This window comes from Scyliorhinus canicula, chromosome 8 (assembly GCF_902713615.1).
Source record: "Scyliorhinus canicula chromosome 8, sScyCan1.1, whole genome shotgun sequence".
NCBI lineage: Eukaryota > Metazoa > Chordata > Chondrichthyes > Carcharhiniformes > Scyliorhinidae > Scyliorhinus > Scyliorhinus canicula.
Window position 1 is genome coordinate 90,054,814 of NC_052153.1, and position 27,499 is coordinate 90,082,312.

General features: G+C 45.5%; 1 protein-coding gene across 10 annotated transcripts in view; it reads right to left on the reverse strand.

Annotated features, from left to right (window-relative positions):
• cep78 (centrosomal protein 78) overlaps window positions 1-27,499 on the reverse strand; it is a 160,618-nt gene that overhangs the window by 43,630 nt on the left and 89,489 nt on the right. For 8 of the 10 annotated variants that reach the window (XR_005461600.1, XM_038804910.1, XM_038804906.1 and 5 more), the window contains 2 exons: window positions 10,262-10,370; window positions 4,455-4,472 (listed from right to left, as the gene is read on the reverse strand). Coding sequence is in view for 9 of the 10 variants with exons in the window: in XM_038804910.1 (XP_038660838.1) it covers window positions 4,455-4,472; window positions 10,262-10,370 (127 nt within the window). In the remaining variant the exon portion in view is untranslated. The remainder of the gene's footprint in view (window positions 1-4,454; window positions 4,473-10,261; window positions 10,371-27,499) is intronic. The other 2 variants (XM_038804909.1, XM_038804908.1) reach the window with 1 other exon arrangement.

Sequence of the window (27,499 nt, forward strand, 5' to 3'; positions counted from 1 at the left end):
GTTCGGCAGCGCCAACCCCTTCCCGACTGCGCTCCAGGTACAGTCTCTTTACTCATGGGGTCTTATTTGCCCATACGAATCCCGAGATGATCTTGTTCACCCGCTTAAAGAAGGACTTAGAGATGAAGATGGGAAGGTACTGGAAGACGAACAGAAATGTGGGGAAGACCGTCATCTTAACAGTCTGCATCCTCCCCGATAGAGATAGCGGGAGCATGTCCCACCTTTTGAAGTCCCCCTCCATCTGCTCTACCAGCTGAGATAGATTAAGCTTGTGGAGGGCATACCACTTTTGAGCCACCTGTATCCCTAGGTACCGAAAGCTCTTCTCAACCAACTTCAATGGAAGCCCCTCCCCCCCTCCAAGTCCTTTTTCCTGTCCCTTAGCCTGGATCACGAACATCTCGCTTTTCTTCTCGTTTAATTTGTACCCCGAGAAATTGCCAAAGTCCCTCAGAATCTGCATGACCTCCCCATCCCCTCTAGTGGGTCCAAAATGTAAAGCAGCAGATCATCTACGTAAAGCGAGACACGATGCTCCCGCCCCCCGAACCAACCCCTGCCGGTTCTTTGAAATCCGCAGCGCTATAGCCAGCGGCTCTATCGCAAGGGCGAATAATAACGGGGAGAGGGGGCACCCCTGCCTCGTCTCCCGGTGGAGCCTAAAGTATTCCAACCTCACTCTGTTCATGCACACACTTGCCACGGGGGCCTGGTAGAGTAGCTGGAACCAACCTATGAACCCCTCACCAAATCCGAACCCTCTTAGCGCTTCCCACAGGTACTCCCATTCCACCCGGTCAAAGGCTTTCTCTGCGTCCATCGCCGCCACCACTTCTGCCTCCCCTCCCTCTGAGGGCATCATGACGATGTTTAGGAGCCTCTGTACATTGGAGTTCAATTGCCTGCCCTTGATGAAGCCTGTCTGATCCTCCCCTATCACCCCAGGGATACAGTCCTCAATTCCAGCAGCCAGGATCTCGGCCAGCAGTTTGGCGTCTACGTTCAGGAGCGATCTCGGTCGATAATATCCACACTGTAGCGGATCTTTCACTCGTTTGAGGATGAGTGAAATCGAAGCCTGTGACATTGTTGGGGGAAGGGTCCCTCTCTCTTTGGCCTCATTAAAGGTCCTTAGTAGGAGTGGCACAGCAGTTCGGAAAATTTCTTGTAAAATTCTACAGGATGGCCATCCGGCCCCGGGGCTTTGCCCGACTGCATGTTACCTAAACTCTTTACCATCTCCTCCAGCAATATCAGAGCCCCCAGTCCCTCCACCAGATCCTCTTCCACCTTCGTGAACCTCAGTTGGTCCATGAATTGCTTCATCCCCTCCCTCACCGATGGGGGCTCTGACTTATACAATTTACCATAAAATGCCCGATAGACTTTGTTCACCCCCTCTGGGCTATGACCGTGTTGTCCTACTTATCCTGTACTTCCCCAATTTCCCTGGCCACCTCCCTCGAGAAGTTGGTGCGGCAGCATTCTACTCGCTTTCTCCCCATAGTCGTAGACAGCCCCTTGGACCTTCCTCAGCTGTACTACCGCCTTTCCAGTGGTCGGCAGGTCAAATTCCGCCTGCAGCCTCCGGCGCTCTTTCAGTAGCCCCGTCTCGGGAGTCTCCGCGTAGCTCCTGTCTACTCTGAATATCTCCTCGACTAGCCTTTCTCTCACCGCTCTTTCTTTCTTCTCTCTATGGGATCTGATAGAGATTAACTCCCCTCTGATAACTGCTTTCAGGGCCTCCCACACCGTGGACGCCACTACCTCCCCCGTATCATTGGTTTCCAGGTAATTCTTGATGTTCCTCCTTATCCGCCCACAAATCACGTCGTCTGCCAGCAGCCCCACATCTAGCCTCCATCGTGGAGGCTGACCTCTCTCTTCCCCCTCAAGACGCAAATCCACCCAGTGTGGAGCATGATCGGAGACTACAATGGCTGAGTATTCTGTCCCTTCCACCCTTGGGATCAACGCCCTGCTCATCACAAAGAAATCTATACGGGAGTGGACTTTGTGGACATGGGAAAAGAGAGAGAACTCTTTTGCCCTCGGTCGGGCGAATCTCCACGGATCTACGCCCCCCACCTGTTCCATGAACCCTTCAGTTCTTTAGCCGCCTCGCTTCCCCGACCTGGGGTTTGACCGGTCCAGTACAGGATCTATAACTGTGTTAAAGTCACCCCCCATAATCAAATTGTGTGAGTCCAAGTCTGGAATTATAACCAGGCTGCGTCTCATAAATTCCACGTCGTCCCAGTTCGGGGCGTATAAATGTTCACTAGCACCACCTGAGTCCCCTGCAGCTTCCCGCTAACCATTATGTATCTGCCCCCCTTGTCAGCCACAATATTCCTGCCTCAAAAGCCACCCGTTTGCTGACCAGGATGGCTACTCCTCTGGTCTTTGAATCCAGCCCCGAATAGAACACCTGGCCCACCCACCCTTTTCTCAATCTTGTTTGGTCCGCAAGGTTTAGGCGCGTCTCCTGCAGCATGGCTACATCTGCCTTTAACCCCTTTAGGTGCAAGAACACGCGAGCCCTCTTGACCGGCCCATTCAGGCCACGCACATTCCACGTGATCAGCCTGGATGGGGGGCTAACCCCCCCCCCCCCCCCCCCCCCCCCCCCTCCGATTAGCCATCCCCCTTTTTCGGCCAGACACGAGCCCGCGCCCCCCACTTCTTCGAGCCCTCCCATTGGAGGCCCCCACCCGACTCTCCCTTTGTTCCCCCAAGTTGGCACCTTTTCTGTCAGCCAAGCAGCATCCCATCGCCCCCCACTGACCCCCAACAACCCCGTGATCCCAAACCTCCAAGTCAAGCACCCACATGACACTGGCTCTCCCCCCATTACGCTTCCGTGAGTCAGCTGACCCATGCTGATTCCGGCCACTCCAGCCTCTGTCTCCGATTACTCAGATGCCTCATTTTGCAGACCCCTCCATCCCTATGGAAAGCCCAATTTATCTGCTTCAACAGCCCCCAAAGAGCATTTTATACCTCCTGCCCCCAGCGAAACAAACAGCAAACCCCGGGCGCGAACCCGGCCCCACCAAAGAAAAGGCCCCAGCTGCCAGGAGAGCAGCCCTACGTGTAGGGCAACCCCTCCTCCCTCTGCGGCCGAGTTCTACAAAAGCCGATAACATGGCCGAAGAAACAGGGAACAAACAAAAATAAGAGGAAACAACATAATGTCGCTCCCTCCGGCTACTCGGCAATTACCATCCCCACCAGAGTAACGCCCCAGTGTGGCTCTCCCTTCGGTCGAGTCCAACTTTTCTTGCCTGATAAAATTCCACGCCTCGTCCGGTGTATCAAAGTAATGGTGGCGATCTTGATACGTGACCCACAGCCTCACCCGAACTTCACCCCTTTGCTGTGGAGGGCCGCTTTAGCACGGTTGAATCCAGTGTGCCTCTTGGCCAGTTCTGCTCCCAGGTCCTGGTAGATGCGGATTACGCTGTTCTCCCACCTGCTGCTCCGCTCCGTTTTAGCCCATCGCAGCACTCGTTCCTTATCTAAGAAGCGGTAGAACCGTACCACCATGGCCCTCGCTTTTCTTCGCTTTGGGCTTACTTGCAAGGACTCTGTGTGCCCCATCCAGTTCCAGAGGCCGAGGGAATGCTTCTGGCCCCATCAGGAACCCCCATAACGTGGTCACGAATGCGCTCGCATCCGACCCCTCCACACCCTCAGGTAGGTCCAAAATGTGCAGGTTCTGCCTCCTGGACCTGTTTTCAAGACCTTCCAGCCTCTCCTGCCACCTCTTGTGTCGGGCGTCGTGTGCCTCTCCCCTGACAGCCAGGCCCAGTACCTCGTCTTCGCTATCCGAGACCTTTTTCTCAATCTCCTTGATCACCTTCTTCTGCATTTTCTGGGTCTCAACCATTTTCTCTATTGAGGCCTTCATTGGGGCCAGCATCTCCGTTTTCAGGTCAGTAAAGCAGTTTCTAAGGAACTCCTGCTGTTCCCGCGACCACTGGGCCCACGTTGCCTGATCCAAGACGGCCGCCATTTTCTGATCCCGCGCCCATTCCTGCTGCTTTTCGCTGGTCGTTTGTTTGGCCGTCCTGCTCGTGGTCCCCTCCCTAAACTGCTGTGGGGAGCCTTCTAGCGCCGTTTGCCCGCCAGTTTGCGTCAAAACGGGGCCGTTAAAGTTCCTTGAAAGGGCCCGTTAGTCCGTGAGCAGCGGAAGCTGCCGAAAATGCGACCTACCCGCGCATGGCCGCCACTGAAAGTCGCTACTGTTGGGTTTACCATAAGTACTTAGCTGAGCTGCAGTCAGGACATTGCTGTTTAAATGAGGAAGGGAAATTATGACAAATAGTATTGTTTTACAGATAAATATTACTGTAATGATCCAATCAACTGATACAATGTAATCAACATCTTTTGCTTGATGAGAATACTGCTAATGTAACAATTATCAGCAAAGACTATTTTCTTACCACTACACCTCCATATAACTGCAGCATTAAAAGAAACAAAAATAAGTTCAGTAATATTAAGCTTTAAAAAATAATCAGGACATGCTTCAGTTTAGAGCCATTCATACACCGAATAATTCTCAATGTATAAAAAGCGGTATTGTTGCATAATACATGTGATAAAAGAGTGGAACCGAATCATAAATTTAGTGTGCGCATTGCTTTCCACATGGGCCAACAACTTCAGTTTGTAAACATTTTATGGCCCATAGCTTATATTCTTTGAGTGGGGACTGTGGGTGGGGAGAGTGGGGGGGGGGGGGGGGGGGGGGGGGGGGGGGGGGGATGTCGTACCTGGGAGGTACGTCATGTTGTGTTCTGTGACCTTTTCATTGCGATGATTCACACAGAACTGCTAGTGATTTAACCATGATGATGATGTACACATGGTGAAGCAACAATTAGAATGCTTATACAGACTAAGTGACGGATTTGAGTTACAGACTCTCCTGGAATTACCCTCAAGTGCGACTGTCCTGGTGTGTACGCCTTACAGCCTTCTGGCGAGAGCCGGAAGTTGCATGGCTGATGTCTGACGTCACATTGCTGAGTGTATACAATATTATTCACAGGCATATCACCAGCCCAAACAACGCATCGGAAGTCCCCATGCAAAGAATGCAAAGAAATTGCGTTGGAAGTTCAAACTTCCAATGGGCGATTACCCTGCACTGGGAACCAACCAATATTCCGATTTGATTTCAGATGATTACGACTATCTTAGCAGAACAGTTACCCGAAAGAGTGCTGTAAAAAGATAGCGTGGCTTATGTTCGCGTGACTCTCCTGCCCTAAAATTAAGGCCTCAGGAATCCACTGCACTGCATTTTTCCAAGTCAAAAGGTTTGGCACAAAATGTGCAGCTGCATTCCAGTGCAAGTAAAAGTGGGCAGAGTGGCAATCCAACTCTTGGGTTGCCACTCTTCGGAAGTTCTGGCCAAAGTTTAATGAAGACTGAGATTGACTTCCAGACCAAAAATATAAATAGGGAGGGAATGTTCAGCCAGGACTTTATTGAATGGCTGAGTGGGTTCAGAAGTTGGAAGGCCTACTTCTGCTCCTTTTTCTTTATGTGCTTTATGTATTTACAAATCTAAACCATGGTTCAATGATAGCACTCTTCTCAAAGTCAAACGGTTGCGAGTTCAAGAACACACACACACACATAATGGGTCGGATCTCGAACAATGACGAGTCAGAATACAGGAGGGAGATAGAGAACCAAGTGGAGTGGTACAACAACGACAATCTATCCCTCAATGCCAGCAAAACTAAAGAGCTGGTCATTGATTTCAGGAAGCAAAGTACTGGACACACCTGCCCAATGGGGCCGAGATGGAGATGGTTGACAGCTTCAAATTCCTTGGTGTGCCCATCACCAAAAATCGTCCTGGTCCACCCACGTCGACGCTACCACCAAGAAAGCACAACAGCGCCTATGTTTCCTCAGGAAACTAAGGAAATTTGGCATGTCCACACTGACTCTTACCAACTTTTACAGATGCGCCATTGGAAGCATCCTATCTGGCTGCATCACAGCCTGGTATGGCAACTGGTCGGCCCAAGACCGCAAGAAACTTCACAGAGTTGTGAACACAGCCCAGTCCATCACACAGATCTGTGTCCCATCCACTGACTAATCTACACCTCCCGCTGCCTTGGGAAAGCGGGCAGCATAATCAAAGACCCCTCCCACCCGCCTTACACACTCTTCCAACTTCTTCCATCGGGTAGGAGATATAAAAGTCTGAGAATACACACGAACAGATTCAAAATCAGTTTCTGCCCCGCTGTTACCAGACTCCTAAATCACCCTCTTATGGATTGACCTGATTAATACTACATTCCTGTATGCTTCACCCAATGAGATGTTGATGTATTTACATTGTGTACCTGGTGTTGCCCTATTATGTATTTTCTTTTTATTTCCTTTTCTTTTCATGTACTAAATGATCTGTCTGAGCTGTTCGCAGAAAAATACTTTTCACTGTACCTCGGTACGCATGACAATAAACAAATCCATCCACATACTCTCTCTCTTCCTATTGGCCACGTTTATGAAGTGCTACTTGTAGCTTTGGATACCTGATTACAGAACAAAGAAAATTACAGCACAGGAACATGCCCTTCGGCCCTCCCAGCCTGTGCCGATCCAGGTCCTTTATCTAAACCTGTTGCCTATTTACCAAGGTCTACTTCTCTCTGTTCCCCACCCGTTCATATATCTGTCCAGATGCATCTTAAATGAGGCTATCATACCCACCTCTACCACTTCCGCTGGCAAAGCATTCCAGGCACCCACCACCCTCTGCGTAAAAAACTTTCCACGCACATCTCCCATAAACTTTCCCCCTCTCACCTTGAAATCGTGACCCCTTGTAATTGACACCCCCACTCTTGGAAAAAGCTTGTTGCTATCCACCCTGTCCATGCCTCCCATAATTTTGTAGACCTCAATCAGGTCTCCCCTCAACCTCCGTCTTTCCAACGAAAACAAACAATCCTAATCTACTCAACCTTTCTTCATAGCTAGCACCCTCCATACCAGGTAACATACTGGTGAACCTCCTCTGCACCCTCTTTAAAGCATCCACATCCTTCTGGTAATGTGGCGACTAGAACTGCACGCAGTATTCCAAATGTGGCCTAACCAAAGTCCGATACAACTGTAACATGACCTGCCGACTCTTGTACTCAATACCCCGTCCGATGAAGGCAAGCCTTCATGAAGTATGCCTTCTTGACCACTCTATCAACCTGCATTGCCACCTTCAGGGTACAATGGACCTGAACTCCCAGATTTCTCTGGACATCAATTTTCCCCAGGACTCTTCCATTGACCATATAATCTGCTCTTGATTTAGATCTTCCAAAATGCATCACCTCGCATTTGCCTGGATTGAACTCCATCTGCCATTTCTCTGCCCAACTCTCCAATCTATCTATATTTTGCTGTATTCTCTGACAGTCCGTCTCGCTATCTGCAACGTCACCAATCTTAGTATCATCTGCAAACTTGCTCATCTGACCACTTATACCTTCGTCCAGATCATTTATGTATATCACAAACAACAGTGGTCCGAGCACGGATCCCTGTGGAACACCACTAGTCACCTTTCTCCATTTTGAGACAGTCCCTTCCACCACTACTCTCTGTTTCCTGTTGCCCAGCCAGTTCTTTATCCATCTAGCTAGTACACCCTGAACCCCATACAACTTCACTTTTTCCATCAACCTGCCATGGGAAACTTTATCAAATGCTTTACTGAAGTCCATGTATATGACATCTACAGCCCTTCCCTCATCAATTAACTTTGTCACTTCCTCAAAGAATTCTATTAGGTTTGTAAGACATGACCTTCCCTGCACAAAACCATGCTGCCTATCACTGATAAGTCTATTTTCTTCCAGATGTGAATAGATTCTATCCCTCAGTATCTTCTCCAACAGTTTGCCTACCACTGACGTCAAGCTCACAGGTCTATAATTCCCTGGATTATCCCTGCTACCCTTCTTAAACAAGGGACAACATTAGCAATTCTCCAGTCCTCTGGGACCCCACCCGTGCTCAAGGATGCTGCAAAGATATCTGTTAAGGCCCCAGCTATTTCGTCCCTCGCTTCCCTCAGTAACCTGGGATAGATCTCATCTGGTCCTGGGGACTTGTCCACCTTAATGCCTTTTAGAATACCCAAAACCTCCCCCTTCCTTATGCCGACATGACCTCGAGTATTTAAACATCCATCCTTCGCCTCAACATCCATCATGTCCCTCTCCTTGGTGAATACCGATGCAAAGTACTCATTAAGAATCTCACTCATTTCCTCTGACTCCACGCATAAATTCCCTCTTTTGTCTTTGAGTGGGCCAATCCTTTCTCTAGTTACCCTCTTGCTCCTTATATACGAATAAAAGGCTTTGGGATTTTCTTTAACCTGTTAGCCAAAGATATTTCATGACCCCTTTTAGCCCTCTTTATTGCGTGTTTGAGATTTGTCCTACTTTCTCGATATTCCTCCAAAGCTTCATCAGTTTTGAGTCGCCTCGATCTTACATATGCTTCCTTTTCCATATTAGCTAGTCTCACAATTCTACCCGTCATCCATGGTTCCCTAATCTTGCCATTTCTATCTCTCATTTTCACAGGAACATGTCTGTCCTGCACTCTAATCAACCTTTCCTTAAAAGACTCCCACATTTCAAATGTGGATTTACCTTTAAACAGCTGCTCCCAGTCCACATTCCAGAGCTCCTGCCGAATTTTGTTATAGTTGGCCTTTCCCCAATTTAGCACTCTTCCTTTAGGATCACTCTCGTCTTTGTCCATGAGTATTCTAAAACTTACAGAATTGTGATCGCTGTTCCCAAAGTAATCGCCGACTGAAATGTCAACCACCTGGCCGGGACCATTCCCCAATACCAGGTCCAGTATGGCCCCTTCCCGAGTTGGACTATTTACATACTGCTCTAAAAAACTCTCCTGGATGCTCCTTACAAATTCTGCTCCATCTACGCCTCCAACACTACATGAGTCCAATTCAATGTTGGGGAAGTTAAAATCTCCCATCACAACCACCCTATTGCTCCTACATTGTTCTATAATCTGTCTACATATTTGTACCTCTACATCACCCTCGCTTTTGGGAGGCCCATAGTAAAGTCCTAATAATGTTACTGCACCCATCCTATTTCTTAGCTCTGTCCATATTGCCTCAGTGCTCAAATCCTCCATCGTGCCCTCCTTAGTCACAGCTGTGATATCATCTCTGACGAGTAATGCAATTCCTCCACACCCTTTACCTCCCTCTCTATCCCTCCTGAAGCATATTTGGGATATTTAGTTGCCAGTCTTGCCCATCCTTCAACCAAGTCTCAGTAATACCAATAACATCATATTCCCAGGTACTAATTCAAGCCCTCAGTTCATCTGCCTTACCTGCTACACTTCTCGCATTAAAACAAATGCACCTCAGACCACCTGTCCCTTTGCGATCACCATCTCGTCCCTGTCTACTCTTCCCCTTAGTCACATTGAGTTTATTATCCAGTACCTTACTGGCTTTAGTTGCTGCTTCTTTACTGACCTCTAACTTCCTAATCTGGTTCCCACCCCCCTGCCACATTAGCTTAAAACCTCCCCAACAGAACAGACACTGGAGCTGCATAAAATGTGAAAATACATTGCCAAAGAGCCAAATCAATTGTAAAATTTAAGATGACACTGGATAGATCCTTGAAAAAGAAAAAATATTAATGCGTAGCGGGAAAAATGCATTCTCAAGCAATTAGTTTCAATCAGAAGCTAGAACTAGTACAGATTCAAATGGTCTCCATGGCAGGGATTTTCCAGTCCTGCCCATAGTGGGCATATGTCGCACTTTTATTATTCACCAAGGTCCCAGGTGCTGTCCTTGCAGTGCAACTGGTAGCAACTTTGTGGGGGAAAAATTTAAAAGCCTAAGTGTGCAGAACCACAACTAACAACACTCTCTAATGAAACATGGTTTAATGTGAAGCCACCCAAATGTAGTTTGTGGAGTAATTAAATCCCACTTTGTGTCTGAAATTTACAATTATGCTGAGCTTATGAAAATACAACTTTTTTTTAATGAAACATACCATTGCTTAATATACTTTGACAATGCAGTTTTAGTTTGAACATGGTAATTTAACCATCTAATTATAATGTTCACATAAGTTAATATTCAAGAATTACAAAACATTATTCTGCAAATCCATATTTTTATTAGTTGGAAAACAATCATTACCTATACGAATAGTAGCTTTTCCTTTCAAACCATGTCCCAGCTTTATCGTTTTTCTTCTTTGCTTTTGCTTAGCAGGATCTCTAGAAGACGATAGTGCCAGCCATTTGTACTTGAGATTTGTAAAAAGACAAAAATGTCAAATGCTTACAGTAGTTACAAAAGTAAAATGGTATAAACTGGTTTAGTTTGACTGCTGGAACAAGCTGCATTTTTAAAAAATAACACTTGTGCAAAGAAAATACTTCCATAGAATCCTTACCATGCAGAACAAAAGAACTAGGAGCAGAAGTAGGCCATCTGGCCCTTTGAGCCTGCTCCGCCATTCAATGAGATCATGGCTGATCTTTTGTGGACTCAGCTCCACTTTCCCGCCCGAACACCATAACCTTTTATTCTTCAAAAAACTATCTATCTTTATTTTGAAAACATTTAATAAAGGAGCCTCAACTGCTTCAATGGGCAGGGAATTCAATAGATTCACAACCCTTTGGGTGAAGTTCCTCCTAAGCTCAGTCCTAAATCCACTTCCCCTTATTTTGAGGCTATGCCCCCGAGTTCTGCTTTCACCTGCCAGTGGAAACAACCTGCCTGCATCTATCCTACCTATTCCCTTCATAATTTTATCTGTTTTAGGAGGAGGTCATTCGGCCCATTGAGTATGCAGTGACCCTCTGAAAGAGCACTCCACCTAAGCCCCTTCCCTACCCTATTCCAATAACCCCCGAACCTAACCGCGCATCTTTGGACTGTGGGAGGAAACTGGAGCACCCAGAGGAAACTCACGCAGAGACGGGGAGAATGTGCAAACTCCACAATCACCCAAGGCCGATATGGAGCCTGGGTCCCTGGCACTGTGAGGCAGAAGTGCCACGTGGCGCCATCAAGTCCTTCTCACTCATTATCCTGTCCTAGCTGACAGACCTATAATAGCTACCGGTCCCCCACTCTCTTAATCCAAAATTCTCAGCCTCATGTTTGATTCCCTTTCCTTATCTCTGTAACCTCCTCCAGCCTTACGACTCCTCTAAAATCTCTTCCTCTGACTGACCTAGGTCTATTGCCCATTCTTTCACATCGCCATTGCTGATCATGCCCTTGTGATTCACCACACAATCTGGAATTCACTCCTTAAAAAGTTCAAGAGTCATTTTGGTCTTGAAAAGTTAACTTTGTTTCTCTCCAAAGGTGCTGCCAGACCGGTTCCAAGTTTTTCCAGCATTTTGGCTTTATTTATTAATTATAATCTTTATTACAATAGGCTTACATTAACACTGCAATTAAGTTATTGTGAAAATCCCCTAGCTTCCATACTCCGGCGCCTTTTTGGGTACACCGAGGGAGAATTCAGAATGTCCAATTCACCTAACATGCACATCTTTCAGGACTTGTGGGAGGAAACCAGAGCACCCGGAGGAAACTCACACATACACAGGGAGAATGTGCAAACTCCGTACAGTGACCTGAGCCAGGGATCGAACCTGAGTCCCTGGCGCTGTGAAGCAACATTGCTAACCACCGTGCCGCCTGGGCATGTGCTTAAAATTTGCATCCTAAATAGACACAACATTAAGCGAAGGCAGATCCTGGTGGCTGAGCAAGTGCAGTGTACACAATTTCTTACAATGTTTCAATGTATTTAATATATTTAAACTGGCCAGATATTTAGAATGTTTCTTTCTTAATCCACAACTAAATACTGTTTCTTCATAAATGACAAAACTAAAGGATGAATTTCAAAAGCTTAATTTTGAGAGTTTCTAAAACTGGCTGAGAGAAAAACAAATAACAGATTATAATGATTAGAATGATTGTTTTAGATGTTGCTCCAGTGCTCTAGGAACGTCAGAAAGCACATTAAGCAAGTGGGGCCACGGAGGAAAGTGAAAGGAGAGAAAACACACTATATTCCTTATTCTCAAGTGAGTTATTTTAAAAAGTTTAATTTTATAAACAAACAAAGCTTCTTAAGAGTAACCCACTTTTTGCTGAGAGTTAGAAAATGTAAGCATTTTAATTGCTGTGACCTTGGGGATAAAGACACAAAAACAACATATTTAATCATTCTGAACATTGCTAAATATTCACTTTTAAAATTCTCATTCACCAATATAAGGACAATAATATTTGCTTATGCTGTAATGATGGTACATTTAATCTGAATAGCCATTGTAACACACTGTCTTATCATAGTAGCTGTCAGATGTTTTAAAAGGGTACTGAAAAGATTAAAGCAACCATTTCACACAGGAGCCAGAACATCTGCAACTTTAGAAACTTAACAAACACAGGGGAAAAAAAGTCAGTTTTATGCAGCTGAAGCCAAACTAAATGTTGATATATTACCCAAAGTTTGCATCTGTCATCATTAGATTCAGATTCAGCCTATCATCTATCTATGAAATGTAAAACAATTGTTTCACATGGAATGAGCTATGATATGCAATGAGAGTTGGTGAAGGCAAAAAGGTCTTGTTATAACCGCAATTGAGGTCCCGGGATCAGAACTATACAATTTCCCATGACCTCCCCGGAATGTGAACTTCCCCTTTAAGGCAGTTTTGTATAAAAACCCTGGCCTAGCTGCAGGTCAGGGAAGGAGACCCTTAGGGGACCGTAGTAGTATTTTAACTGTATCAAACTAAACCTCGTTCTGTAATTTCTACTTTCGTATATGCGTTCTGCCCACCAGTGGCGGACTGGCCAGGGTGTCAGCTTGCCTCATGGCAAGTGGGCCCCTGATGAAGTGGGCCCCCTATATCAAATAAAAATGCAATAAAGAAACAAACACAGACAACTGTTTAGTAATAAAAAGGAATAAGAAAAAAAAAGAGAACAGGACACAAATAAGCAGTGCATGAAAAGGAACGAAGCAGGGGAGGTAGTGGATGTGGAATAGGGGGGCCCGGGTCGGGCATAATTAAGGAAATTCATGTTTTCAGCAAGAGTGTGTGAATTCAAAGATAAAGTTACAATTCATGATTTGAGATGGTCGGCAACTTCAAAGGATATCAAGCAGTAGTCTTGGTTCAGCCGGTACATCGGTCCGGGGCCTGGAGAGCCAAGAAGGGGCCCGTGAATCTCTGAAGGGCCCTTAAAAATTATAATTAATTAGATAAATAAATCTCCAACTTCTTTCCTGAGATTTGTATTCTAACTTAATAAAATATAATTGTTTTTAAAAAGAGCAATACCAAATAAAAATGCAATAAAGAAACAAACAATCACTCAGAGTATGAAGGAACGAAGCAGTGCTAAACAGATGTGGAAAGGAGTTGGGGGGGGGGGGGGGGGGGAGCTGGTTCACCCGGGTCGGACATAGTTGGAAATACACGTTTTCAGCAAGAGTGTGTGAATTTAAAGATAAAGTTACAGTTCGTGATTTGAGATGGTCGGCAACTTGAAAGGATATCAAGCAGTACATAGGGTCGTGAGGTCACCGAAAAGGAGAAGCGGTACCTTTGACCGTGAATCATGAGGTCAAAGATATAGAAATTATAAGCCATGATCGGTAAACTCAAAGGGTTGCGACTTGCAACACTACACTGGTATCAAACTGGACATGTTAACTTTGGTCGTGGGACCATTCTTAATGTCTTACTATAGTCGGACCAAACTTCTAAGTTTCAACAGTTGTCTCAGTTGCTTGCTGGTGTGAACACTGGACAGTGGATTGTCTCCTCTTCTGAAGCTGCATAGGCCACAGTAGTATTGACTAATGAACATAGCCTATTGAAGTGTAAGTAAGTTATTTTATATTTTTTATCAAATAGGGATTTATCTGGCGTTCCTTCAAGTTATTCTTGCAATCATCAATATTCATTTTTCCCAATGCGGCTATTTTTAATTAAGTTTTTATTTCAGGAATATTACCCCTACCAGCATGGAAAAGAAAAAGCATAAATCTGGGTCACTAAAACGCAAAGAACAAAAAGAAGCAGAAAGGAAGGAAGCAGCCAAGCGATGCAGGCCTATTACAGAGTTTATAATACCACAAGCACAATCCACATCAATATCCAGTTCTGCAACAAATAATCAAGAAGCAAGAAACAATGCTCATGGTGATGATGCAATGACATGCGAGTTACAAGAACAGAGAAGAGCTACTTTGAATCTAGAGACAAATACAAGTGCATCCATTACTAATCAACCCAGGCCCAATATTTATTCTGGCTTCCTTGTTCCGGTATCTGTACTGCCTGTAGCTGCAACATCTGAACACATAGCTTCAACTAGTGACAGGGAATCAGATATTCCTTCAAGCATAAACGACTTGGTTTCTGAAGCACATCCTGTAAATGAACCTACGCAAGAAAATGAAAGATGAATTACTGGAATCTTCCAATATCCATCACGAGCAAAGCTAAAACAGTTTTTTGCTGAACATCCACTTCAGCCACTTGATGATCTGCCATTTGATGCTCGTTTATGTATGAGAGGAAAATTATGAATGACTCAGTCCCAAGAAAATGGCTAACATATAACAAAGAAAATAGATGCTTATATTGTTCATACTGCTTAGCCTTTGAGTTTCCCAACACTTGTAATCCATCACCCTTTGTACGTGGCTTTAGTGACTACAGGCGTATTAGCCAGAGCTTGACTTTACATGAATCGACAACAACACATGTCAGAAATGCTCAGCAATATATCAGTGTAGTTAATGATGGCACCTTAGATATTGTGAATCAGCTTAGTGATTTGCAGCATCACTAATTAAAAGGAAAGAAGAAGTATTGAAGCAGAGAAGTATTGTCATGAGGAATATAGACATCATAAAGATGTTAGGCAAGCAAGCACTTCCTTTTCGAGGTCACAGAAATGAATCGGCCTACACTCTAGAAAATGAGGTTCTGAATCATGGCAATTTTTTAGCTAGTGCAGTTGATGGCAAAATATGACCCCATTATGGCAGCTCACGTTTCCGCAGTGCAAAACAAGTCTAAACAAAGAATCAAACGATTAGAGCAACAAGGCTCAAGGTAAAGGCCGTGGTGGACTTGTTACATACCTGTATACATGTTACATAACTATATACATGTTAATCAAAATTATGAAGAATATGATACAAGAAAGACTTAGTTATGAAGTTTCTCAAGCAAAATATTATTCTATTCAGGTTGATTCAACACAAGATAATTCATCCATCGATCAGTTTAGCATTATTATTCGGTATCTGCTTAAAGGTATTATCTGTGAGCGACTACTTTCAGTTGTGCCAAGTAATGATGGTACAGGACAGGGACTTTTTGATCTATTGATTGAAACATTACAGCATCTTAAAATTGACCCCCAAAAATGTTTATCTGATAGCACAGATGGCGCTGCAAGCTACCATGGCCAGTATAATGGTTTACAAAGTAAAATTGCTGATGTGGCTGATCAACATGTTCATATATGGTGCTATGCCCATGTCTTGAATTTGGTGATAACTGAAACAACAAAATGCTGTGGGCCTGCAGTTTCTTTTTTCAATTTGCTCCAGAATATAGCAACTTTTGTGAAAGCATCATACAAGAGAATGGCTGTATGGATAGAAGTTGTTGGAAAACATCTAGGACAAGAAAAAATGAAATGATTAAAGCTAATTGGTTAGACCAGATGGTCAGGAAAATCCAATGCAGCAACAACTGTATTTGGACGTTTTGATGATGCCGCTACCAGCACTTTCGTAAATCTATTGGCATGCTTATCAATGATACAAGATTCAGAAACGTTTGATGCAAAAACAAAACATGAAGCAAATGTTTTACTTCAAAGTCTTCTAAAGTTTGAAACCATATTGACAGCATTTACTTACTTGTATATATTTGAAACTACAACCCCGTTATCAAGTTATCTACAGACAAGTGGTTTAGATATGTTTACTGCATGGAGTTTGGTAGATTCAGCTACAACAAAGTTGAAGGAACAGACAAGAACATTTGATAACATTCACAGCAAGGCTTTGGAATTTGTAAATAAATGTAATGACAGGATTTCACAGATGAATATGGATGAAAATCAAATATTGGAAATTGATGCGTTGGAAACAGCATTGCCAGTTAAGAGGCAGAGGAAGAAAAAAAGAATGGCAGATGAGCTTATTGATGATGAAAGAAATTCCTCAGATTCTCTAGCTGATTTTCGAGTAAATGTGTTTAACCTAATAATGGATCGCATTGTCCAGTCACTAGAATCACGCTTTGTACAACACAAACAGTTGTATAAAGATTTGTCCTGCTTGGACCCAGCAAAGTTTAAAACTATTGCAGAGAAGGGCCTTGAATATGAAGCATTGGAAGGTATTATTAAGCTGTTTCCACAAATCAGCAAAGATCAAGTAATATTGGAATTGTTTTCTTTTGCTTCAAATTTTGATGTATTAAAGCTATTGCTTAATGATGGTGAGAATATGGATTCCAGTTGCAACAATTGTAAAATTTGCAGCACTTGCCCATCGTGTGTACTAAAAATTCTGGCATCCAACAGACTTCATGACAAGGCATTTGATAACCTTTATGAACTTTATAAAGTCATCTGCACACTATCAGTTACTCAAGTCCAATGTGAGAGGACATTTTCAAAGCTAAAGATCATAAAGTCAAGGTTAAGAAATTCGCTGTCTGAGGAGAATTTGGAATCATACATGTTGCTATCCATTGAAAAGGAATTGTTAGATGAATTGGATGCAGAAGCAATTATTGGAAGATTCGCACAATCATCTAGCGAACACAAACGATTGCTCTTAATATAGTGGACTGCATGCAATGCTCTATTGTGCTTTTGAACTATCTGTTAATGTGTAAATTGTGCAGTAAACTATTTAAAAATATCAACCAATTACTTAAAATTAAAAAAAAAATAATTCAATTATAACATTCTGTATTTACATTTGGTATCTACTGCCAGTAATATGTACAGTACATGTACACTGTAATTACTAAGAAATACACATTTTTTCCACAAAGATTTTAATTGTACCCTTTTTTCCATATGTATTTTTTGAAAATTTTATTTATTCGTTATGAAAATTAAATGATAGCATTGTAGTTGTGGGTGGGCCCACTTTGTCTCCTGGCAACCAATATTTTTAGACCCAGTCCGCCACTGCTGCCCACCACAAATTCAACACTGGCTACGAGGATTCCGAGGAGCTGTCACCGACACCGGTTGTTACGCGCCCAGGCTTCGGTCAGCCCCACTACTAAACACTGAAATGCCAATCATAGGAAAGCTGGAACCTTTTGCTACAGGTTCAGTCAATTGGGGGCAATATGTTGAACGCATGGACTATTTTTTAAGAACGAGTCCAATTACTGCCAATGCCCAAAAACGGTTATATTACTGACGACTTGCGGATGGCCCACCTACAGTATGATGAAGAGCCTGACTCACCCGGATGCCCCAGATTCCCGGTCGTTCGCCACCCTGATGGGGGAATATTTTGGTCCGAAACCACCGCTCATCATACGCCACTTCTAGTTCCACACGGCTGCTCAGGCCCAAGCCTGGTCGGTGACTGACTTCGTGGCCCTCCTCCGAAAACTTGCGAATTCAGAGTGACACTGAATGAGACACTCAGGGATTGTTTGGTGTGTGGACTCCGTGATGCGGCCATGCAAGGAAATTACTAGCCGAGTCCCACTTGAACCTGCAATGCAAGGTAGCAATAGCTATTTCGAGAGAAAGTGCCGAACAAGGGGTCCAGGAACACCAGGGAGTGACAATCCTCAGTCTGGGATGGAATTACAAGCACCTATCGCACTCTGCTAGACCTAGCGACTGGCCCCCAATGCCTACCTGAGGAACACGGACCGCCATAATAGAGGCAGGGACGTCGCCGGACATTCTCCCCCGATCAGGAGGAACAGGAATATGACCACCAGACAACGTGGACCACAAAAGGCCGCAAAAACTAGAGAGACAGGAGGCCCCATGAAGATCTACCCGCCGACCCGCTAGGCGCAACAACCCACCACTTGACAGGGTTTACTACGTGCAACATGCGGACAGCATCTACGAACAGTTACACTCCGTGGCTGCGCCAAGAGTAGCGCCCATCCGGATCTCCCTGCGGATTAATAGACACCCAATCTGCATGGAACTCAACACTGGGGCAGCAGTGTAGGTAGTCAGTCGTAGCATGTTCGACCGCATTCGGTCTGGCCTTCAATCGCTGACCCTGTCGGTCACCAATGCGAGACTCGCCACTTATAGAGGGGAACCGCTGGTAATGACGGGATTTCAACGGTTTCAGTCAAGTATGGTCAACAGTCTACAAAACCTCCTTGTGTGGTGGTCCATGGGGGCAGTCCAAGCTTGTTGGGCCGAGACTGGCTACGCCACTTGCGGTTTGATTGGCAGTGGGTATGCCGCATGCACCCACATGGCCCTGAGGGAGTTCAAACAAGGTTTCTATCAGAATTCCAGGATGGCATGGGCTCCATAAAAGGAGCCATGCCCAAATAAGTGTGGCTTGACCGCGCTACTTCCGCTCCAGACCTGTCCCATTCATTTTATGACCCAAGGTGGACACAAAGTTGGACCAGATGGAGAACTTGGGCAGAACTTATCTCCAGTTGGTCCTGCCCCCCCCCCCCCCCCCCCCCCCCCACCCCAGTCCAGATGCTTTGTCACCCTGAACACACACAGGGGCTATACAAATACACCCACCTGCCCTTTGGAGTTTCCTCTGCGTGTGCAATATTCCAGCGAGTAATTGAGACCATCCTGCGAGGTCTTACCCGTGTGGCGGCCTATCTCAACGTGTCCAGGATAAAAATTCTAACCACAAAGCTACGTTTTGTGGCTCAGCATCTATGCAGACATCGAGCGGGTGGCCCAGTGCTGCGTATGGAGTCAGGCACACCCGAAGTTGCCCCCTGCAGCCCGCTCCATCCATGGGAATGGCCAGGTCATCCGTGGTCTCGCCTCCATATAGACTTTGCAGGCCCATTTCAAGGGGAAATGTTCCTTGTCCTCGTCAACATCCACTCAAAGTGGATGGAGGTCCTCAACACACAGGTGACGACTGCTCGGACCATCGTAGAGAAACTCCGGCACATATTCAGCATGCATGGCATACCCGAGGTGCTGGTATCGTACACTGATCTAGCATTTACATGCGGCATTCATGTCTGCCAACCAGATCCGTCACGTGGGAAACGCCCCACACCACCCAGCTCCCAATGGGTTGGCCGAGCGGGCAGTGCAAACTTGTAAGCTCTGCGTGAAAAAACAAACATTGTGATCCTGGGATATCCACTTAGCAAGGTTCTTATTCTGCTAGCAGACAACCCCGCATGCCCCGACAGACATCACACCAGCCAAGATGTTGATGGGTCGCCACCTCCGCATCTGTTTGAGTCCCGCCCTTCTGGATATTGCAGAAAGGTCCGCTACGTTCAGGACCGATCCGAAGCAGGCACAGGATGCCGCAGGGTGGCAGGAAGGAGTGTATGATTAGTGTATGATCAGGATTATATGATTTCTCATGCCCTCCCCAGAATATGCATTTCCAGTTTTAAGGCAGGCAGTCCTTACCCTTTACAAGAGCAGGGTTTCCCCTTTACAAAGTGAGCCCCAGTTGTATAAGAACTCCGGCCTAGCTGCAGGTCTAGGAAAGTGACCTTTAGAAGAGTGGAGGAGTATTGTAATTGTATCGAAATAAACCTGGTTCTGTAATTTCTACTTCCATTTATGCGTTCTGCCTACTACGGATTTAACAGGTCGCACATTTTTCATGACAAGAAATCATAAGGGCATTTTAGGATCTAACTTCCCAATTGATCCGTGGAGGAAACTAACCTGCTGATCGAACATGCTGAATCTGATTTACTGTGTAGCTCTGTTTCAATTGTCAACAGTCCAGTTGCCGAGGCAAAGGTTGTAAATGGCAAGTCTAAGTGAAGTTTCACAAATTTTTTTACAGGATGTGGCTTGCTGGCTGGCCAGTATTTGTTGCCCATCCCTAATGAAATGAAAAAATGAAAATCGCTTATTGTCACGAGTAGGCTTCAATGAAGTTACTGTGAAAAGCCTCTAGTCGCCACATTCCGGCGCCTGTCCGGGGAGGCTGATACAGGAATCGAACCGTGCTGCTGGCCTGCTTGGTCTGCTTTAAAAGCCAGCGATTTAGCTCAATGAGCTAAACCAGCCCCTTTTTTGTAATGTATGATAAACATGTCAGTTCCCAAGCACACACTGACAATACCCAGCTTCTCTGAACCCTTCCACTGTCTCTAAACTCACAGACTGCTTATTTAACACCCAGGATTAAATAATTTTGGGGAATACTGAAGCCATTCGTCTTCGTCCCCGTGACAAACTTCATTCCTGACCACCAATTTCATCCCTTTTGGAGGCTGTACCAGACTGACCTATCTCTATAATCTTCGCCAGCTCCACAATCTTTTTACAGTCCTTAAATAATTCTGGCCTCTGGAGCATCCCTAATTTTAATCACTCCACTATTAGTGCCTTCATCTGCCAAGACCCAAGCTGTGAAATTCCATCCCTATACCTCTCCCTTTCTCTACTTCGCTCTCTTCCTTTAGCACACCCCTTAAACCTACCTCTTGAACCAAGCAATTTCTCATTTGACCCAATATCTCTTTCTATAATTTGTAGCATACTTTGTTTTATAATGCTCATTCTCAGGACCCTTCCCATTGATTCACTTAGTTTCTATTTCTTTTACCTTTTTCGTCATCATTTTTGATCCATGGGTATTTAATAGCTGTATACCTTTAAGTCGAGCAGAGGAAGTGAGGAACAGAAGTTACAAAATAGTACACTGTGCTATGAAGATTTAGATTTTGAACAGAAGAACTCAGACTTTATGGCATCAGAGAGATTGGAGGAATTCGGTTCAATTGGTTGGCTGGTAGTCAATGGATTAGCCAAAGCCGCTTTGACAAAGGGTCATCTGGACTCGAAACGTGAGTGCTTTCCTTTTCCTGCAGATGCTGCCAGACCCGCTGAGATTTTTCAGCATTTTTTCCCTTTGCCTATGCAACTGGACTGTTGACAATTGAAGCAGGGCTACACATTGAATCAGATTCAGCATGTTAGATCATGAACTGGAGTTTCCTTCACGGATCAATGAATATGGAATGCATATTTCAGCATCAGCAGTAATTTGCTTTTAGCCAAATACCGTATTCTGCCCGGCGACAGACAGTGATTGGGTCTTGCCAAGTGGGATGTTTTCAGAGGACCCAGGAAGAGGAATGGTCCTGGACGCTGAGAGAAGCTGTCAGCAGCTCTCTCTCTATCTTTATCTCTAAAAATGCTTCCCACCTGCTGTTTCTGAATCTGCAGAGAAGTCTTGAGATCCTGATGAATCTACAGTGAAAACTATTGAAGGTTGAAAGCAAAGACTTCATCCAAATGAAGGCCTACCCTAAAATAATCAAACTGGAAGATGTCCATCTGAAAGAGATTTTTATTGTTTTACATTTCGCATTATTCTTTTTTTTTATAGTTGGGGCAAATTAAAGAACGGGGGTTAAGGAGTTAAAAAATAGTTAACCAGTTGTATATATGCCTAATTATTTTTAAATTTACAAACGTGGTGAATGTCGTTATTGGGCAGTCAAAGACCAAAACCTTTGGGTATTTTCTAAGAATCAATAGTAAATTGCAATTGTGTTGCGACTCTGGGTCAAGTGGAATTGACCGCGCACTAGCCCAGGGTGCCGTAACATCATGAAGCACCTGGGAACTTTTCCCACAAAGCCCCTTTATAAACACAAATTTCTGCTGTGTACATAAGAATCACTGTAATTGTTTTTTCCAAATGTATGGTGGCAGCCAATCTCCAAACTAATTTATGTTTCTAAAGTTCATGTTTTTGCCTTGTTTCGTGAGATTTGCTAAAATAAAATTACAAATTGAACACGACTTCTGTCAATTAAATTGTTTATGCTATTTTTTTAAATGGCGTAGTCATGTTCAACTCTCCTTGCTGATCAATAAAGCTAAGCAGCTTTAGAGAATTCAGACATTAAGGCACAAGTGGATAAAAGGCCAACTACCTGATGCTTCATAACCAGGAAAACAAGTTTGACACACAATTGTTCGCATTGTCTTTTTTCAGCACTTTTGTCCTCCACCCCTGAACTCTCACATACTGGTCCTAGAGAGAACGAGACACCTTCAGGCCAAGGGCACACAACAGTTATCATCAGTTGTTGCCCACAACTAATATGAAGTTACTGAGGAGAGAGGAAAAGGTCTGCCCAGAGCAGGTCAAACATGGACAGTTGGTGCCACAGGGAGGGTGTAAGGGGAATTAAAAGCTGTCCAGTTGTACCTCTACATAGCTGCTAGCCAACTGATTTCCTCCCAATCTGCAGTCATGGTCAGGATGTTCCTTCACTCTGGCCCACATTCAATCCAGGCAGAGTTCATAAAAAAATTTCAAAGGGCGGAATTACATAATCAAAAAGTCGGAATTACAAGGTAGAAATTCTCCATCCCTGATGCTGAACAGTGCATGATGAATTACTAATAAACACAGAGATCAATTTATAATAAAACAAGTTTAACTTTTAGTTACACAGCAGCAAATGGTGTACCAATAAAATCTGCGATGTTCAAGAGGCCAAACTTTGAGCAGCTAAGATATCTAAGGGTGACAGGGCTAGAAATCAGATATCGGGGAAGAGTAAAAACATGGAAAGATTGAGAAATAAGGATGAGAATTTAAAAATGGAGGTGCTGCTCAACTAAAGCCAATATAGGTCAGCAAGCACAGGGGTAAGGACTAATAGCATTTGGTACAATGAGATGCCAACAGCATGGATCAGGGTTTCAGATGGGTTGAGGCAGGAGCACAGTTGGGCCACGTAATTTAGGAGGTAATGAGGGGAGGGGGGGGAGAGAGAGAGGGGGGGAGAGAGAAAGGGAGAGAGAGAGAGAGAGAGAGAGAGAGAGAGAGAGGAGAGAGAGAGAGAGAGAGAGAGAGAGAGAGAGAGAAAACAAACAAACACAAAGAAATTAACAGAACTCACTTTAGATACCTGGGGGTGTAGGTTGTCCGAGATTTGGGGGGGGGGGGTGGGGGGGTGCTCCGCAGGTACAACATTTCTAATGCCGATCTGGCAAGGTGAGATGGTCTCCCTCTGTCACTGGCGGGTCGGGTACAGGCGGTTAAAATCAATGTGCTGCCACGATTCCTGTTTATTTTTCAATGCCTGCTGATTTTCCTGCCAAAGGCATTTTTCAGAGAGATTAAGGGACGCTTACCTCATTCATATGGGGAGAGAAGGTGGCCAGAATTAAAAAGGTGCTACTACAGAGAGGACGGCAGGCAGGGGGTTTAGGTCTTCCGAACCGGATGTATTATTACTGGGCGGCGAATGTGGAGACGGTACGGAGGTGGGTCAGAGGGGTTGACTCCCAATGGGTCAGAATGGAAGAGAGTTTGCGAAAGGGGTCGGGATTGAAGGTGCTATTGACAGCGCCTCTCCCGACGGCCCCGGGAGATACTCAGGGAGTCCGGTAGCAATAGCTTCCTTGAGAATTTGGAGGCAGTTTCGACAGCACTTCGGGTTCGGGGCAGGGTCAAGGGAAATGCCGATTCGGGGAACCATCGATTTGAGCCAGGGAAGTGGGATGGAAATTTTCGGAGATGGGAGGAGAAAGGAATTAGAACGAAAAGATTTATTTCTTGAGGGTCGTTTTGTGGGATTGAAGGGGCTGGGAGCGAAGTATGTGCTGGAACAGGGGGAAATATTTAGATACATGCAGGTTCGAGACTTTTCCAGAAAGGAGATACAGAGCTTCCCAGTAGAGCCGGCTTCCACAATGCTGGAGGAGGTGCTCACGACAAGGAGACTGGAGGAGGGGGTAGTATAGGCGGTTTACAGGGCTATTTTGTAGGAGCAGAAGGCGCCGCTAGAAGGGATCAAGGCCAAGTGGGGGGACGAGTTGGGAGAGGGTATGGAGGAGGGGTTCTGGTGTGAAGTGCTCCGGAGGGTGAAAACCTCCGCCTCATGTGCAAGGTTGGGACTAATACAGCTGAAGATGCTACATAGAGCACACGTTACAAGGGTGAGGATGAGTCGGCTCTTTGAGGGGGTAGAAGATGTGTGTGAACGTTGCGGGGGAGACCCCGCAAACCACCTTCATATGTTTTGGTCCTGCCCAAAGCTGGAGGATTACTGGAAGAAGGTTTTCAGGGTAATCTCTAAAGTGGTGCACGTGAAACTGGTCCCTGGCCCACGGGAGGCCATATTCGGGGTGTTGGACCAGCCAGGGTTGGAAACGGGCGTAGAGGCAGATGTCGTAGACTTCGCCTCGTTGATCGCCCGAAGGCGGATCCTGTTAGGGTGGAGATCAATCTCTCCACCCTGTGCCCTGACGTGGCGGGGGTCCTGCTGGAATTCTCAATGCTTGAAAAGGTCAAATTTGAATGGAGGGGAAGGATGGCGGGGTTCTACAATTCATGGGCGTTATTCTTTATGCACTTTCGAGAAATGGATCATATCGAACATTAGGGGGATTGGACGCTGGGAGTGTTTGGGGGAGAGGGACTGTATGTGTTAATGGTGACTATGGGTGATTCCTGATTCCTTTTTGTCATTTGTTTATGTTAACATGCGGGCCAATGTCTGGGGTTTGGTGGGTTTGGATGGGATCGTTGTTATTGATATGGGATTGACATTACATTCGTTACTGATTATTGTTTATTGGGAGAAAATGTGAAAAAGGAGAATTAAAGAATATTTTTAAAAAGAAAATAACAGTAGTCATATTCGTCCCACTGAGTAGGTGACAAGATGCCCAATCCCAAAGCTTTCTTCATGGTAATGGGCACTTTGGCTGCCTTAGTTTTTGGCAGCCAGTCTCGCATTTATCTTTGGCGGGGGGGGAAGTCAGCTGCTGCTGTGATATTAGGGTGCATTCAATTTGGACTCATGCAGCGAACAAGTGTTATTACAATGCTGTCTAATCTGAGTATTTACATGATTTTCTATTTATATTAATTATTTGTTGGTTTGATTCCTGTAATACGGGAAAAGCTGTCTGGTTGATTTGCTTAAAGGGTAGAAAGCACATTGAAATATCAGTGGGATACCCTCAGAATCACATGGTATCCTAACCGTGCTATTTCTTCATCTTTGCTGGGTCAAGATCATGGAACACTCATAACAGTGTCACATGTTCACATACTGCTCATGGACTTCAGAGGTTCAAGCAGGCTGCCAACCACTTCTTATCAAAGTTCAATTAGCAATGGGCAATAAATGTTGGCCATGCCAGCAACCCCCACATTCCATCAACATTGGACAGAATTCTCTGCCACCCACCCACTGCCAGTAGTGGGGTTCCCATTACTGCGGAGATTGCACGTCATGAAGAAAAAGGGATCGCCGTTTCCAATGCTCCAGCACCCCCTGCTGGCAGTAGGATAAAGGCTCATCTCCATGCGCCAGTGGGAGGATGCACATGGATGTTAATGGCCCATTTGTGTCCACTTAGTGAGCCAAGCACCATATTCTCCAGGTCCTTGTGATTCTCCGACTCTCTGGGCCGAGAACCATGTGGACGGACGGGGGAAGCACAAAGTGTCAATTCCAGGAAATAGAAAGCAGTGACTGGTGTTTAAACCCCTCAGGATCCTTGAGCTACCACCCATTCATTCATTTCCCTTCCTGGGCTTTGATTAACATCTTCCACACACACACCCATGGCTGTCAGCCTTGCTTCATTCATCGTCATTCATGGTTGAGTAACTCTGCAGTGCTCTAATCACAATGGTTACAAACATTAAACACTTCTAAGAGAGTTAAGTGCTGTCAGCTTCCAGCTGAGCACTTCAAAATCACTCAAGCGTGAAGGGGGTCGGTTGGAATGTACTTAACTCTCTTTGAAGTGGTTGGTGCATATAAACATTGTGGTCAGTGCACTTCAGAGTTACTCAACTGTGAAGGAAGATTAATGAAGCAAGGCTGACAACTGTGTGTGTGGAAGGTATCAATCACAGCCCAGTGAAGCAAATAAATAAATGGTTTTCAGCTCAAGTATCTGAGGGGTTTAAACAAAGGTTTAAACCCCTCAGATTTCTCTTTCCAGGAATTGACAAGTGGTGCTTCCTCTGTCTAAGCCAGCAGGTGTATGCCCAACAGTAATTTTTTTCACTGCCTCTGTCTGGACTGCTCTCTAGTTCCCAAACAGAGATCTCTTTTCTGGGGTGGGCTTCCTGACAGATTTCTCATTTCGGGGGTGGGGGGGCTTCCTGACAGAGATCTCTCTTCTGGGAAGTGTGTGTGTGTGTGTGTGTGGACTCCCATACCTTTCCTTAATGAAGTCGATGAATGGCTGCCACCTCCGAACAAACCCCTATAATGAACCATTTAAGGCAAACTTAATTTTCTCTAGCCTGAGAAACCCTGCCATGTCACTGACCCACACACCCGACTTTGGAGGCTCCGAGTCCCTCCATCCCAGCAAAATCCGTCTCTGGGCCACCAGGGAGGCAAAGGCCAAAACGTTGGCCTTTCTCCCTCCCTGGGCCCCCAGATCTTCCGACACTCCAATATTGCCATCTCTGGACTCGGAGTCACCGTCCCTTCCAGAACCTCTGGCATGACATCTGAGAATCCCTGCCAAAATCCCCTCAGATTCAGACATGCCCAGAACATATGTACCTGATTCACCAGACATCACCGCACCTCCCACATTTGTCCTCCACCTCCTCAAAAACCTACTCATCTGGGCCGCAGTCTTATGAGCCCTGTGGACCAACTTGAACTGGATCAGGCTAAGCCTGGCACACGAGGCTGCATGGACTCTTTTCAGGGCCTTCTCCCATAGCTCGACTTCCAACTCCACATCCCCTCCCCAACTCGTCCTCACACTTCCTCTTCACCTCCTCGATTGGGACCTCTTCCCACTCCATCAATTCCTTATATATTTACCAGACCCTCCCCTCCCCAACTCCTGTTTTTGACATCACCTTATCCTGTAGTCCCCTTAGAGGGAGGCGAGGGAAGCTCGGGACCTGCCTCCAGACAAAGTCCCACAGCTGCAATTATCGAAATCCTTTCCCACCCGGAAACTCAAACTCCTCCTCTAGCTCCTCCAGGCTCAGGAACCCCTCCTCAATGAAGAGGTCCCCAAATTGCTCAATCTCTGCCTGACAGATTTCTCTTTTCGGGGGTGGGGGGCTTCCTGACAGCGGTGTCTCTTTTGGGAATTGTGTGTGTGTCTGTCTGTCGGGGGGGGGGGGGGGGGGGGGGGGGGGGGGGA